The 14,522-nt window shown below is 42.3% G+C and overlaps 1 protein-coding gene across 3 annotated transcripts in view; it reads left to right on the forward strand.

Annotated features, from left to right (window-relative positions):
- Positions 1 to 14,272, forward strand: part of PRKCD (protein kinase C delta) — a 59,875-nt gene extending 45,603 nt beyond the window's left edge. For 2 of the 3 annotated variants that reach the window (XM_030228022.2, XM_050979407.1), the window contains 14 exons: positions 2,981 to 3,137; positions 3,938 to 3,969; positions 4,619 to 4,704; positions 4,995 to 5,124; positions 5,719 to 5,819; positions 6,981 to 7,077; positions 7,386 to 7,516; positions 8,170 to 8,343; positions 8,873 to 8,964; positions 10,461 to 10,523; positions 11,683 to 11,821; positions 12,010 to 12,198; positions 12,422 to 12,550; positions 13,742 to 14,272. In XM_030228022.2, the coding sequence (XP_030083882.1) occupies positions 2,981 to 3,137; positions 3,938 to 3,969; positions 4,619 to 4,704; positions 4,995 to 5,124; positions 5,719 to 5,819; positions 6,981 to 7,077; positions 7,386 to 7,516; positions 8,170 to 8,343; positions 8,873 to 8,964; positions 10,461 to 10,523; positions 11,683 to 11,821; positions 12,010 to 12,198; positions 12,422 to 12,550; positions 13,742 to 13,900 (1,679 nt within the window). In that variant the 3' untranslated portion in view covers positions 13,901 to 14,272. The remainder of the gene's footprint in view (positions 1 to 2,980; positions 3,138 to 3,937; positions 3,970 to 4,618; positions 4,705 to 4,994; positions 5,125 to 5,718; positions 5,820 to 6,980; positions 7,078 to 7,385; positions 7,517 to 8,169; positions 8,344 to 8,872; positions 8,965 to 10,460; positions 10,524 to 11,682; positions 11,822 to 12,009; positions 12,199 to 12,421; positions 12,551 to 13,741) is intronic. The other variant, XM_030228023.2, reaches the window with a different exon arrangement.
- The last annotated feature ends 250 nt before the right edge of the window (positions 14,273 to 14,522 follow it).

Here is a 14,522-nt window from a genome sequence, read left to right on the forward strand (position 1 = left end):
ATTTATGGAAATCCTGGCTTGCTTGGAGGGGGAAGCAAAGTTTTTCCCTTTGTGTTTCTCCATCCCCCTCATCTCCACCCTGCATCCATACAGTTGTTGGGAAAGTTACTTCCCTGCAATTGTTGATTGTCTCTGCATCTCTAAAATTAAGCTTTTATTCTCCAGTTAACTCCATGGTTGGCTGAGCTGCTTAAAACTTTTCTGGAGCAATACACATTAAAGGCAATTTACACATTAAAAATAACTTGTTAAACATGCCCACAGTAAATTGAAATTACGCCTTAATTTCAGAGCCACCTCAACTCCAGATGAACCTGACTCACAGCTGCTCCCCAAACCTCTCAGCTGCTTCTGAAGCAGGCAATGTTTTCAGCTATTCTTTGTTATATTGGTTGGTTTTAGCAAAGGCATCTAGCAAGGCAGCTGGTTGTAAAGTCTCTGTGTCCTCACATGCAGATTTTGAGGTTTTGATTTGCTCAAGCATTCTTCCCCATTAAAGTATACTTAGGGAAAATGTGCAAAAAAAAAAAAAAAAAAAAAAGGTGTGAAAAAACCCCAAAGTGATTAGTTTACATAATTACCACCTCAAAGAAGTGTCAGTCTCATGTATTTCTCTGAAGTTTGGTATCAGGGCTTCAGACAGGGAGGAAACACTGGTGTTTCCTATAAAAACAGGTTTTGTCAGAGACTTCTGCAGGCAGTATCAGCAATACTAAATTGCTCCCAAGTATTTCAGCATGAGATGTTTGTTCCTCTCTAAACACTTGCTTTGCTTGTTATGGACTTCAGAAGGGCTTTTGTCTGGTAATTTGCTGCATCCCAGGTGATCTCCTCAGAATGCTGCCATGAAGCAAAAGGCCTTTCTCTGCTTCCTTGCTGTTACTGTTTAAATCTCCTTACCAAGACATCCTTTACTGCAGCGAACAATGTGAGGTGTTGCTGCCTCTCAAGCACCTTGTTTCCCTTGCACCACACCAGTGTGGTTTCCCTGAAGCATTTGGGCAGCAGTGGGTGAGGTCTGTGTGTTTGCTCAGCAGGATTAAACAGAGATAGCACAGCTTGCAGACTGCCACAAGCTGAAGTGCAGCAGCTGAAGAGTTTGTATTGGGTGAATTCAGCAGCCTGTTTGAACAAGGAGAAGGAATCCTGTTCCTGGAGGGGCAGGGGTGACTCAGGGATGGTCACCATGCACACTGGAAGGTCCTTTCAGGGGCTGGGTTTTTCTCTGAACCAGGTGGCCAGTTTCTCAGAAAAGTACATGAATACCTAGTGGCAAAACCTGGAGACCTTTTTTGAATTTTCGTTTCACTAATATGCTTAATCTTTCCTCAGTATCTGAGCTGATGATGCCATTTCTTTTCTAAGACAGCCCACACTGCTGCAGTGTGGCTGCTGCTGGCTGTGACAGATAAATTAGTTTAGGACACTCAGAAAGGTGTCACATGACAGATTGTATTCCAGGTTCAGCTGTCTGTTGGAGTAGCAGTGGTGGCAGCCAGCTGAAACAAATGACAAGAACCAAGTGCATCTAGCAGCCAGAAAACCAGAGCTCCTGGGTGACTTTGTAGTAAGCTCAGGCACTGCAGTGAGTGTGACTTGGCACAGGACACAAATCTGTTTCTGTCAGTGCTAAAAGCAAGGCTCCCCCTGATAGTGATAAAAGGCAGCAATGCAACAGAACAAATTTTAAAAAAGTGTTATATTGACAATGGGAAAAATGCTCCTCTGGCTTTTTCCTTACTCCATGGCTGTGGAAATTCCCAGCCTGTAAACAGCAAGATGCTGTTGCCCTCAGCTTTAGAGCACTTTGGACACATGAACTGTGTCCACATTTCTGCCAGGCTGGGACCCACAAGCTGCTGGCCAGAGCTGATGGAGTTAGCAGTTGATCAGCTCTTCGTTGCCAGTTCAAGCCTTTGTCTTTTCCTGCTGGATGGGATTGTCCCTCAACAGACAAGAAATGTGTTCTTGGGTTAAATCACCAGTTACACAGTCTCTTGATATACCTGCATTGGGTAACCTCTGCTACAAACCCCTATGCCTTCAAAAATGCTTAGTTAAGACTAAATAGTCTGTGTCTCAGTCTTACAGCCACAAATTCACATTTTTGTAAAAGAAACTCAGAAGCTTCCTTAGAAATGAGTGAAAATAACCATAACCTCTAATGAGGACCTGTGTGAGCCAGCTGGACATGGAGCCTGAGCATTTGTTTGTTGCTTTATTTCTTGGCCTAATGCTGCATGTGATTTCTGTGTGATCCAGTATTAGATGCTCCAGTGGATGGGAGCAGGTAGCAATATTATAACACTGAATAATTTGACTCCATGGGGACTAGAAGGAGAAAGGAATGAGACTGGGACTCATGGAAAGATAAAATATGAATGTTATGAAACAGCAAAATGGAAATGTCTAACTGGAAATCTCATTTGTCTTTGCTCCTTAATGATCCTGGAGGCTGGAAGAAAGTCATCTTGCAGTAGGATGATCCTGTGGTCACCCAGAAGGTGCTGCAGCAGTTCACCTGAATTTCTGCTGTAGTTCTGGTTCGGGAGGACTTGTGGAGCAGCAGTAGGAAAAGGCTTCTGCTCACCTTCCTGCTTCTATAATAAAATACTTACTCATATTAAACATGAATCACAGAACAGAAATCATAGATTTGTTTATTCAAGAAACAGCAGTGGTTGTCACTTCTCTATCAAAACTGGGCTCCATCCCTGCTCTTTGCTCTCAGTTCATCAGCTGAAGGCTTTTTCTGTGGGGCAGGAGTGGGAAGTGCTTGCACAGAACCCAGGGACACCTTGGGAAGCAGTGTGTGCACCTGACCATCCCTGGTGGATTGAAAGTCAGCACAATGCAGGTGTAAAATGAACAGAAACACAAGTCAGAAACAGGAAAACAAACTGAATATTTGGGAGAAGCAAATATTAACCTTTGTAATACCTGGAAGTGTTAAAAGTGTGTCTTCTTGTGTCCCCCTCAGACTGCAGACAGTCGATGAGGGAAGAGGAGGGGACAGTAACTATCAACAGGAGAGGAGCCATCAAGCAAGCCAAAATCCACTACATCAAAAGTCATGAATTTATTGCCACCTTCTTTGGACAGCCTACATTTTGCTCTGTCTGCAGAGACTTTGTATGGTAAGAAAGAAAATCTAAGCTTCCCTCAGCTCCAAGGCCCCAGTTACTGCAAAATTTGCTTCAGATATACTCAGACCAAATGTGGCAAATAAATTTGTGATGGGAAAATGAAGTTACATACTCAATAAGGGAATTTTTATACCTAAGAACTATAGTTGTCTTTCACACTGAGAAACAGAGCTTGAACATTTTTGCCACTGAAATAATAGGCAGAAACTCCATCAGCATCAGGTGATATCTGGCCATGATCATCAGCAGCTCTGCCACAGGAGAACAAGGGGGGGGGTCTGAGAAAATAATGGCCAGGCTTTGGGATGTGAAGTGACTGATGGCAGCCTAGAGACCCACAGAGAAGTTGGATCCCTTTCATAGTAAGGCTGGTTTTATCCTAAGTTAGGTTGGGAGGCTTTTCCATGTGATTGAAACCTTGTTGTTCCTGGGTTTTCCTCCTAATTTGCTGGTCTGTCAAATACAGGACCTTATCTTCTAAACCCTGCTTTCCTACGACAGAGGATTCTGATTACCAGAACTTAGACCAATTTATTAATTGGTCTAAGTTCTGGTAATCAGAACTTAGACCAATTAATAAATTGGTCTAAGTTCTGGTAATCTAAGTGCATGGTTTATTTATTTTTTCGGTATCTAAGTGCATGGTTTTTATTTTATTTTTACCATGTCAATTAGTAAAAATAAAATTTTATTTTATTTTTACTAATTGACATGGTAAAAATAAAATAAAAACCATGCACCTTTTATTCCAGAAAATGTATTGATTTCCTTTTTTATAATTTGTTTTTCAGGGGACTCAACAAGCAGGGATACAAATGTAGACGTAAGTTTTTTGTTTGTTTTTTTTTTTTTAGTTTATTCTTCTGCTGCTTTCCACATAAATCTGGAGATCTTGAAAAAAATTTCTAAATATTCATGGCACAATGCATAATCACTATGGGTAGTAGTAGAAGTTAAATATCAATTTTGCACAATAACCAAAGGAATTCCCACCTGGGATTTCAGGAGCAGATTTAGACTTAGCTATTCTTCTCAGGAGTGTGTAGTGCTGTTGAAGAGTTGCACTCATTTATGACAGCAGTTTTTTGTGAAACCTTTTCTAAAGTAAATAACAACTATTGAGGGGTTTTACAGCTGAATTGAAAATCACCTTTGACTTGGCATAGATTTGTGCATTACTCTAAGCAGGAAGGAGCTATCAAAGGGTAGAACTCAAAAGCATAATACTGTCCTTCTGCTATCAAATGCTGGGGGCATTGCTGATTTAGTTTAGAAATAAAGTTTATGGTAAAAGAAAAAAGATGGAGGAACCAGCTTAAAGATTATTATCTTGATAGAAAATGAACTTTTGGTGTCCATAGTATGATGCAAAAGGAGTGTGATTGTCACATTCTGCCATTAAATGCAAATACCTTGTCCCATGTATTTATCATCTGAATGAATCCTTTTTTTTTCTTGTGCATGTCTTGAAGAATGCAATGCTGCTATTCATAAGAAATGCATTGATAAAATCATTGGGAGGTGTACTGGTACTGCAGCCAACAGCAGGGACACAATGGTAAGAGCTGAAACAATATATTTAGAGTGTAATTATGTAATTAAACATTGCTGAACTAACAAAGCCTTGTACAGAAGCTGACAGCTCCATTTGGGAGATGCTTGGCTGTACAACCCAAGGTTCTGTCTTTGCTTAAAGCAGTGCAAAGTTCTGTAAGAGGCAGCGGGCAAAGCTTCCAAGTAAGAAAAGCATCAGGAAGCTCTGTGAGGGTGGGTGCTGTGTGTGGGCAGAGCCATGTCCCTGCTGGGGAGGGAGCAAGGCTGAGGTGACATGGTTGTGGCTGTGCTCAGTTCCAGAAGGAGCGCTTCAACATCGACATGCCGCACCGCTTCCGAGTCTACAACTACATGAGCCCCACCTTCTGTGACCACTGTGGCAGCCTGCTCTGGGGGCTGGTCAAGCAAGGGCTCAAGTGTGAAGGTGAGGAGGAGGAGGGAGCCGGCAGCTCTGTGCTTTTCCAGTGTTCCCCCACTGCTGGTGTGCACACTGTGCCTTGCCGTGTGTCGTGCAGGGTGGGATTCGTCTCGTCCGTATGGGGTAAAAAAGCTTTTGTACAAAAGAGAGACAGAGGCACTGGGCTCGTGGGACAGCTCAGCCAAGGGGAGCTGCTGAAGGAGTCAGGAAACACTGCAGAGGTGTAATCTTGAGCATTATCAAAATTACTGCTTTGGGAATAGCTGAAATTTGGAGACTGACTCAACATAGCATCTCAAAGTGCATTCAAAGCGTTTACTGTAAATATTGCTTTTATAATGCTCCCACAAAAAGGCAGTATGATCCTCATTGTCACAGATTTTGAGAATAAAGTAATGATGATTGGAGGTTTTTCCCTTCTGAAACCATTTTATAGCCTTCATTGTGTTAAAGGATAAAAACTGCAATTTTGGTAGCAATGACAGGTCCATGTCCAGTCTGGTCATAAAAAAAGGTTTCTGAACTGCACAGAACAGCCCTTTTTGTTGTAATGTCAGTATTTTCCTGATGCTTGTATAACAATCCTTACATTTCTTTTAGAATGTGGGATGAATGTGCATCATAAATGCCAGAAGAAGGTGGCAAACTTATGTGGAATAAACCAGAAGTTGCTAGCTGAAGCTTTAAATCAAGTTAGCCAGGTAAGCTTTATTGCCTTTTCTCAGGTAATTACTTGTTTTCAGAGCATTTTGGGCTTTTCACATCATCTTTTTTGCATCACTTTTATGGGAAACTGTATTTGGAAAAGAGGAAATGCAAACAGCTTTGTCTTTTTTCATTTGACACTTATCAAGACTAACAAAGATATCAATAGCCTGAAACTGAAATAGGGAAGGGGGTATGCCACCTAAACAATTCTTTAAAAGCTGTGTGGCTTCCTGAAATCCAGTTTTGTTCTTCTGCAGTGCCAAGATTATTCTGTTCCTTTCCATTTTATGGGCTAATCAGTGGCATGAGAATGCTGAAAATCTGTTTTTACAGGCTTCAACTTTAAAATTCCACTTGAATTATAAAATTAAGTGAATAAGGAGAAATATACCAGCTAGTCTCATTTTTTATTAATCTGATGTAAATATGTAGATATATACACACACAGAAAACCCCTCTGGAATTATTGCTGGCCACATAACTTGCATTGTTCCTCTCCTGCTGCAGCATGATCCTTTGTGGTCAGCTTCTGCAAATAAAGATTCAGATGCAAGCTCTGAAATAAAACAGGAAAAGATATCACAGAAGCCAACAGTGCTTCCTCTGAGATGTGTACTCCTAAGCTTTCACAGGATATTTACTTTGAAAACAGTGAGAGCTGTTGTGGCAGGTCTTTCATGACACAGGAGCTCAATCTTTTCATTACTGAAATTTGATCTCAGGGATCTCCCATGTGGAAAAGTTGTTTCTCTGTGCTAAGGACACATCCAGCTATGGCTTCAGCATGTCCAGTGATTCCCATCTCCTCTTTCACATGAGCAGACATCCAAGGGGACATTTTCCCACAGTTCAAATCCTTTCCAGTGTGGTTCAAACCATTATACCTTTAATAATTTTGCAATGAACAATGGAACATAGACTGTTCAGGAATTTCAATGACTTATTTTCTTGCAGTGAAGGAAATAAAGCAAATGGCTGATGTGAAGCTGTAAAGAAGGTGACTAAATAGTCTGTGAACCAAACTTCCTGAGAAAAGATACATACTGGGAGTTAAAAAGAAAGGTTTATGCTGCCATCATGTTACATTTAAAGCTATTACTCTATTTCTTAAGTAACAGTGCTAATATAATTTCAAATGTTCCCTTTCTCCCCAGAAATCTACACGGAGGTCTGATTCTGGATCTGTAGAAAGTGTTGGTATTTATCAAGATTTTGATAAGAAACATAAAGCTCCAGGAGGAGACACAACAGGTGAGGAAACAAACAGTGTTTCAATACAGCCACTTATCTACCAGACATTTAAGAAGTTATTCATTCTTACCTTGTGTTAGACTTTTTTTCTTAATAAGTGCTGTTAAAAAAAGCAGCATGTCTTTCTTTTTACCATCTCCTGGCCACATGAAAAGCTTACCCAGGACTTGTCCCTTATGTTTAGGTTCAGCAGTAATTCCAGCAGCAGATGCATTGAAATGCTGTGTCAGTACCTCATTCTTAGCCAGGGCTCTGAGTCCTGCAGGGTTCCTGCATCCCCTGAACTTTCCCCTCCCTGTTTTGCTCAGCAGATAACAGCGAGTATGACAAGCTCTGGGAGGTAAACACAACCAAGCCAGTGCCAAGAACTGCAAGGAGAAAATTCAACATAGACAGCTTTGTCTTCCACAAAGTGCTGGGGAAAGGAAGCTTTGGAAAGGTATGTGACAAACTGAGAGCTCAGGTGTCTGCCTGGCTTGATCTCTGCAATGTGATGGGCTCTTTCCTTTAACCAGAAGGGTCTCACAGCTTCTTGGGTCAGTGACCTTCTAACAGAATTGTATGTAGACATCTTGGTCAAAGACACTGGAAATTCATCAGCTGGATCTTGTGTGAACCCCAAAGTGATTATAGTGCACAGCAGTTTGTCAGTGTTTAGCATAGAGGCAGAGGAATTGCCCTTTAATGCACATATCCAGTGCAAATGGACATTTGAGTTCTTTTCCTTCCACACAGAAGCAGCCTCCCAATGCCCCAGTGCAGTGGCAGGGGATGTTTGGGAGGACAGTGTGACCTCCACAGGCTCTGTCCACTGCTGTCTCTGAAACTGCAGCTCCAGTGACAGACCAGGCTTTACCTGGCTGCTCTTTATGCACTCACAAGGCATTGACAGAAAAACTGTCTGTGGTACATGGCCCTTGAGCCCCATCTCCTCATCTGTGTCCAGCAGCTTCACCTTCCCAAACCTTCCTAATCTTTCCCATTTAAATGTGGTTTTTAATTGCCAGTGCACCACCTTTGGCTTTCCCTCACTGATACATCAGCACCAGTCTTTCCTACATGTGCTGTACTCTCATCTTTAATTTTTTGTAGGTTCTGCTTGCAGAGCTGAAAGGGAAGAATGAATTCTTTGCTATCAAAGCTCTGAAAAAGGACGTGGTGCTAATTGATGATGATGTGGAATGTACCATGGTGGAAAAGAGGGTCCTTGCTCTTGCCTGGGAAAATCCATTTCTCACACATCTTTACTGCACGTTTCAGACAAAGGTCAGAAAAATTTAAATGGTGACAGCAACACAACAGATTGAGCCTTTAATTGATGCTGATACCAGCAGTCAAATGAAAGTAATTTAGTGATGCAAGAATTAAATGTCCTTTTCTTGTGCTCTGTGCAATTCACAGGCCTAGTGGAAAGTAAATATGAATATGACCAAATATACCTTGATAAGGACAGAATAAGATCAGGGAAACATGTATGCAGTCTGGAATAAGGAGTTTAATTAAGTCCTTAATCTGAGTCTTACCCTTGGTGAGGGGAAAAGGATGACTGTCACAGATTGAAATCAGTCTGTTTCAGTGTGTGTTAAGTCTAGAAACCCACAGAATACACGATCAGATATTTATATTTACAAGACCAGGCCACTCAACTCTGAAGGAGCCTCACGGGGGTGCATGAAACCAAAAATCCTTCAGGAGAAGAGGGGGGTGCCAGCTTGGTCCCCTGGAGTCACATTGCTACTTCATTCATGATTGGATAGCATCAGTAACTGTTCCATTCCCTGGTTATCTGCTAAAGGATCACTTGTTCTTCGTGATGGAGTTCCTGAATGGGGGAGACCTGATGTTCCACATCCAGGACAAGGGGCGGTTCGACCTCTACAGAGCCACGTGAGTCCTCAGCCCTTCACTCCCCACCTTCAGGCATGAGTCCATCTCTGCCTTTACGGCTTCTGGTTCTGTGCCCCTCCTCCCCTGCAGTCAAGTTACAGTGGCTGATGGTTGAAAACATGTTTCTGGTTGAATACAATGAAGTTCACTTAATGAGGTGTGGAGTTGGGCTTCCTTAATTTACATAGCTGTGATGCTGTACTTATGGGCGGCTTCTTCCTGGAGGTGCAAAATAAATTGCAACATGAGCCAGCACTGAAAAGCAAAAGGCACAGCTTCAGTGTACTTTAGGACAGTATTCTGATGGAAGCAAATGGAAAACAACATGGGGGGAAAAAGTTCAACACTCACCTAGTGCTGTTGCTAAATTGACATGATAGTACCAAAAACCTGTACATTCCATGAGATGCTAATTTAATGGGTAAGCACTTTGTTTAGTAAGTGCACTTGTGTCAGTTATCTGTGACTTATACTTTCAGCTCCAGTGATGTTTAAAGGATGCAAAAATATTCTATTATTGTTACTTTAGCTATCATTTTTATTGAGGTCATTTTCTAGTTCTCTCGTCCAAACCATGGGTGTTGTAATGGCATCACTGAAGGGGTGGCATGTAAACCTTAAAAAGTAACAGTGCAGTGTACTGGACCTGTCTGTAAGCCCCAGGGATATTACTTCTGTTACTGGCACTGCACTAAGGGTTGCTGACTGGATGGGATCACAAGAAGTCTGGCATCAACAGCAGCAGCCAGTTGTATAGGTCAGCTCCCTTCCCATTCTCCCCAGCAAAAACGTGGATAAAGCCCTTCCATCTTACCTGGATCCCAGCAAACATCTGTGCATCTGGCATCCTCTCTGGGTGTATTCTGTGCTATTTGTTTTGGACCACCATTCATCTGCTGTACAGAAATTGAAATAGTTTTGTATTTTTCCAATTTGAAAAAAAAAAAAAAGCTTTTTGGGGCAGAGGGAAGCATTCTTTCAGATTTTCATGTCCCCTAGATTATTTGCTTTTTTTTAGAAGAGTGCCCCTGAAGTGATGGCATTTTGCAGGGTGTCTGCTGTGACCAGGCAGGTGCAGAGGGATGGGTGAGGCCCAATTCCAACCTTGCCATTGGTGCCCAGTCCCTCCTGCAGCAGTCCTGGGGGGCTGAGCTCCCATAGCTCTCTTTCAAAGGCATGTGCCTATCCCTAAAGCCACACAAAGACTGTTTTTGAAGAGAAGGACAGGGATGGAGTTCCCTGAGGGAAGTGGGATGAAGCCTGACAGCAGTTGCTGCCGTATCCCCTCTGCTGTCTGGTGTTGGACACTGCCGATGTGTGGTGAAGGGATTATCTTGCAGGTTACAACATCTGCCTGCATAAGCACACACACATTGGCATTTAAAGATGTGGACAGTGCTTCCCACTCCATGAAAAGATGCCCACAGCATTGTTTTGGCCACCTGCATTGACTGTTGTAACTGAGTGAAGATTAAAAGATGTTTTGGTCTTTTCAGGTTTTATGGAGCTGAAATTTTGTGTGGGCTCCAGTTTCTCCACAGCAAAGGCATTATTTACAGGTGAGTACCAGCTACTCCAGGCTGGGACCTGGGAATTGCCTTAGCACCTCATGCATCTTTGAATTCCTGACTGATGTAACAAACACAACCTGTCTGTCAGAGATCTGAGGCAGTTCCAAGGCCATTAACATGCCTGAGATGGATCTCTATTTGTGTGGTTTTTTCCTTGGCAACTGGAATGATGGAATGGGATTTGTGTTACACAAAAGCAGTTTTGTTTCGGTTATTTTCAAGCACTGCCTTCAAGTCATGAGTCTGTTTAGTGTGGAGGTGAGGGAGGGGCTCCTTGAGCAAACCACTGAGGTGGAAGTTCCCTGCTTTTGCCTTCTGGTCAAACCTGAGTATTGATGCCTCTGCCTCACCAGGTCAAAGCATCAAGGGCCAGACCCTGATCCACTGCTGGTACTGGGAACTTCAGTTACCCAGGAGAAAAGACTTCCCTGTTCTTATGTGAAATTCTCTGGTCTGTTTCAGCCCTTGGTAAGCACAGGGCTGTTCAGTTTCTCTTCAGCCTGCCCTCCTTGGTATGTGCATTTGCAGCCAGATGGACAAAAAATGCAGCACGGTCAAAGGGAGGGAATGTAGCTTTTGGAAACTGCTGGGAAAAAAGCTCTTTCTTGGTTGAATAGTGTTGTTCTGAGAAAAGTCATGAATAGGACCCTTCACAGGCCGTGCCACAACACATGAACTTGTGCTGTAACCAGGAACAAGTCACAGGTAGTGCTAAGGGTTGGGCAGATTTCAAACAATCAAATTCCTGCCAAAGGCTCTCAGAATCCAGCACAATCCTCCTTTTGAGCCTTGGAGCTGGTGCAGCACTGCTGTGTCAGCTGTTGGGGCATTAACTCACACTGCCTTCCAGCAGCAACAGAAGCTCTGGCTGTGCTTCTGCATCTGAAAGCAAATGAGGATTGTAAGGTCACATTCTATATATGTACCTCAGCCTCTTCTTTTCTTTGACAAGAAAGAATTCTTCCCTTGTCCCTCATGCCTTCAAAGCACAAAAGTACCATTTTGGATGGATGGTGTTGATGGATGATTATTTTTCTTGAAAAGCCTTTGTGTGTGCAGTTGGGGAGGTGTTTATCAGTGAACAAACTGTGTCCATCTGATTACAAAAACAATTTAAAGCACAACATTTTAAAATCACTTTTTGCAGAGACCTAAAACTGGACAATGTGATGCTTGATAAAGAAGGCCACATCAAAATAGCTGATTTTGGAATGTGCAAAGAAAACGTTGTTGGTGACAACAAGGCCAGCACTTTCTGTGGGACCCCCGACTACATTGCTCCCGAGGTCAGTGTGGCAAACCACAGCTCTGCATCAGTGTCCACAATTTCCCAGAGAGATGGATTTTTATTTCCCCCCTAAGTGCTAGTGTCATTAAAGATTCTCTCTTGAAATATCTCTTGAAAAATCTCCTTATTTTTGGGATGCATTGCTGCTTCTTGCCTCTTACCTGAATTCCCTCCTGTGTGCCCAAGATCCTGCAGGGTTTGCGGTACACGTTCTCTGTGGACTGGTGGTCCTTTGGGGTGCTGCTCTATGAGATGCTGATTGGCCAGTCCCCTTTCCATGGGGATGATGAAGATGAACTGTTTGAGTCCATCCGAGTGGACACCCCTCACTACCCCCGCTGGATCACCAAGGAATCAAAAGATATCTTGGAAAAGGTAGGGCTGATGATCCTTGGGGTGCTGGTACTGCCTCTGTGCAGGGAGAGACAGATCTCCTCATCAAGGAGCTGTTTATCAGCAAATTGCTCTGACAAAGGGAAAGCCAGGTCAGATTAATTCCTAATGCTCTGTTTGCTGCCAGCACCCCGAGTTGTTTTAGCACCATACCTGTAATTCTACACCTTTGGAGCAGCTCTTTACTGGGTGTCTTCTCCTGCAGCTCTTTGAAAGGGATCCAGCAAAACGACTTGGGGTCACTGGGAATATCAGAGACCATCCTTTCTTCAAAACAATCAACTGGACAGCACTAGAGAAGAGGGAGATGGACCCTCCCTTCAGGCCAAAAGTGGTAAGTGGATTGTTCTTAGTAAACAGCAGCCCAGGGATAAGGAGTGAATTCTGTACCTGCACAAATGATCCCACTGCCATTTTCTCCTCACATTTTACAAGTGAAAAAGTTGTGTATCTGTAAGCTAATTGTTCTTGGATGGTTCAGTTATACACAGGTGCACTGTACTCCTCTGACTGCCCTGAAATCTTAAGACTGTCTTCCTCCTCTCAAGGAGCTTTATGGATAAAATGTTCATGAAAACCAACAGATAGCTTTGATCTCCTCTGTGCTAGAATGTTCACAGTTCCTCACAGTTTGCTTTTCTGAAATGCACATGGGAGGAGCAGCAGTAGCTCCAGGCTGCTCAGCTGGTTCCTGTTGCAGGCACTCTGTGCATGCATTAAGTCTCTGCTGCTTCAAACTCACTCAGGCATCTCCAAGGAAGCAAGCAGCAGCATTCTCTAAGGTACTGAACGTGGAATTCAGGCACATGCCTGATGTTACCCGAAAAAACACCTGCAGAACAGATTGTAACTCAGTCTGTATCACAGTGGGACGCTGCTGCTTCAGCTCACGTGGTTAAAATCCCAAACCAGTGTTTCTCCAGCCTGTTCCTAGAACAGGTGAACTGGTCTGGAGGCAACAGTCTCTTTAAAATGTACTCTATGGAGGAGAGCTGTTCCCTTCAAACACAAAAGGTTTTGTGTTGCTTATTCCCAGAGAAGTGTGAAATCTTTGGTGGTGGAGAGTGTAAAACAGTTTCTAGTTACATGAATATTTATTAAACATAAAACAGCTGCTGTAGGGCATTGCTTTATTCTCTGAACATGTACAGCCTGAAAAATGTTCTCAGGAATTTAAACATTTTGGTTAATGGCAAGAAATGTTGGTCTGATGTGTCAGTTAATGCTGCATTGCTTTTGTCAACAGATAATCTTTGGATAATAACGCAGTGTTATCCCAAATCCAGGTTTCTTCTCCAAAGCAACCTGTGTTTGGTTTTTCTGTTAGGTTTCCAACTAACAAGAAGAAAGGGCCCAGTTATAATCTTACAGTCTTGTTAAAATAGGTTAAAATTAGATTTTTTTTTCTCTAAAGGAGAGGAAAGAGGAAGCTAAAAGACTAACTTCACAACATTTTGTATTTAAATAACTTGTTCTTGAAGAAAATACAAAGTTTGTTTTAAACTGTCTTCCCTCTCTAATATAGAAATCAGCAAGTGACTACAACAACTTTGACAGAGAATTTCTGAGCGAGAAGCCAAAACTGTCTTACAGTGACAAAAACCTGATTGAGTCCATGGATCAGTCTGCATTTGATGGATTTTCTTTTATTAACCCAAAATTTGAACAGATCTTGAACAAGTAAGTCTCTGAACAGCTGGACTTCAAAGCAGGGTTACAAACCCAGACTCCCAAGTGTTAATGCATTCCAACGATGTCGATACTTCAGAATAATACACCCTAGTGTGATGAATTGTGTTCAACTCCTGATTTATTGGCAGTGTTTTTATGCATGGTTGGGTTTAAGGTATGTGAATCATGTGCATTATTTTCTCTGTTTGGGAAAATGTAAATTCTGTTTGGTACTTGAATGTAGTTATGTTATATATATATGTGTGTGCTGTATATTTTGCTCGAGAGAAGACATTGGAGAACAGAAGATGTCTTTTTAAAATGTGTTTGAGCCCTTGGTTCTTTTATTTGTCTTCAATTAAAAGAAAGTTTAATGTAACTTTCACTCACGGCTCTATGATTTTTAACAATATACAATTTAACTCCAGTGGTCTTTATAATACAATAAAAAAATAATGCTTGGTCAGCTCTGACCACTTTCTTAAAATATTTGTTGGTTTTGTGAATTAAACCAAAGGAAGTGTCAGGAGAAAGCAGAGAGTAGTGAGAGTAGTAGTAGTAGTTTTCCCACAGCAGCTGGTGTTTCCCACACCAGCTGCTGTGGGAAACAGCTCAGGGGTGCTTTTGCTGTATAA

The sequence above is a fragment of the Serinus canaria genome, chromosome 12, assembly GCF_022539315.1.
Source record: "Serinus canaria isolate serCan28SL12 chromosome 12, serCan2020, whole genome shotgun sequence".
In the NCBI taxonomy this organism is placed as follows: Eukaryota; Metazoa; Chordata; class Aves; order Passeriformes; family Fringillidae; genus Serinus; species Serinus canaria.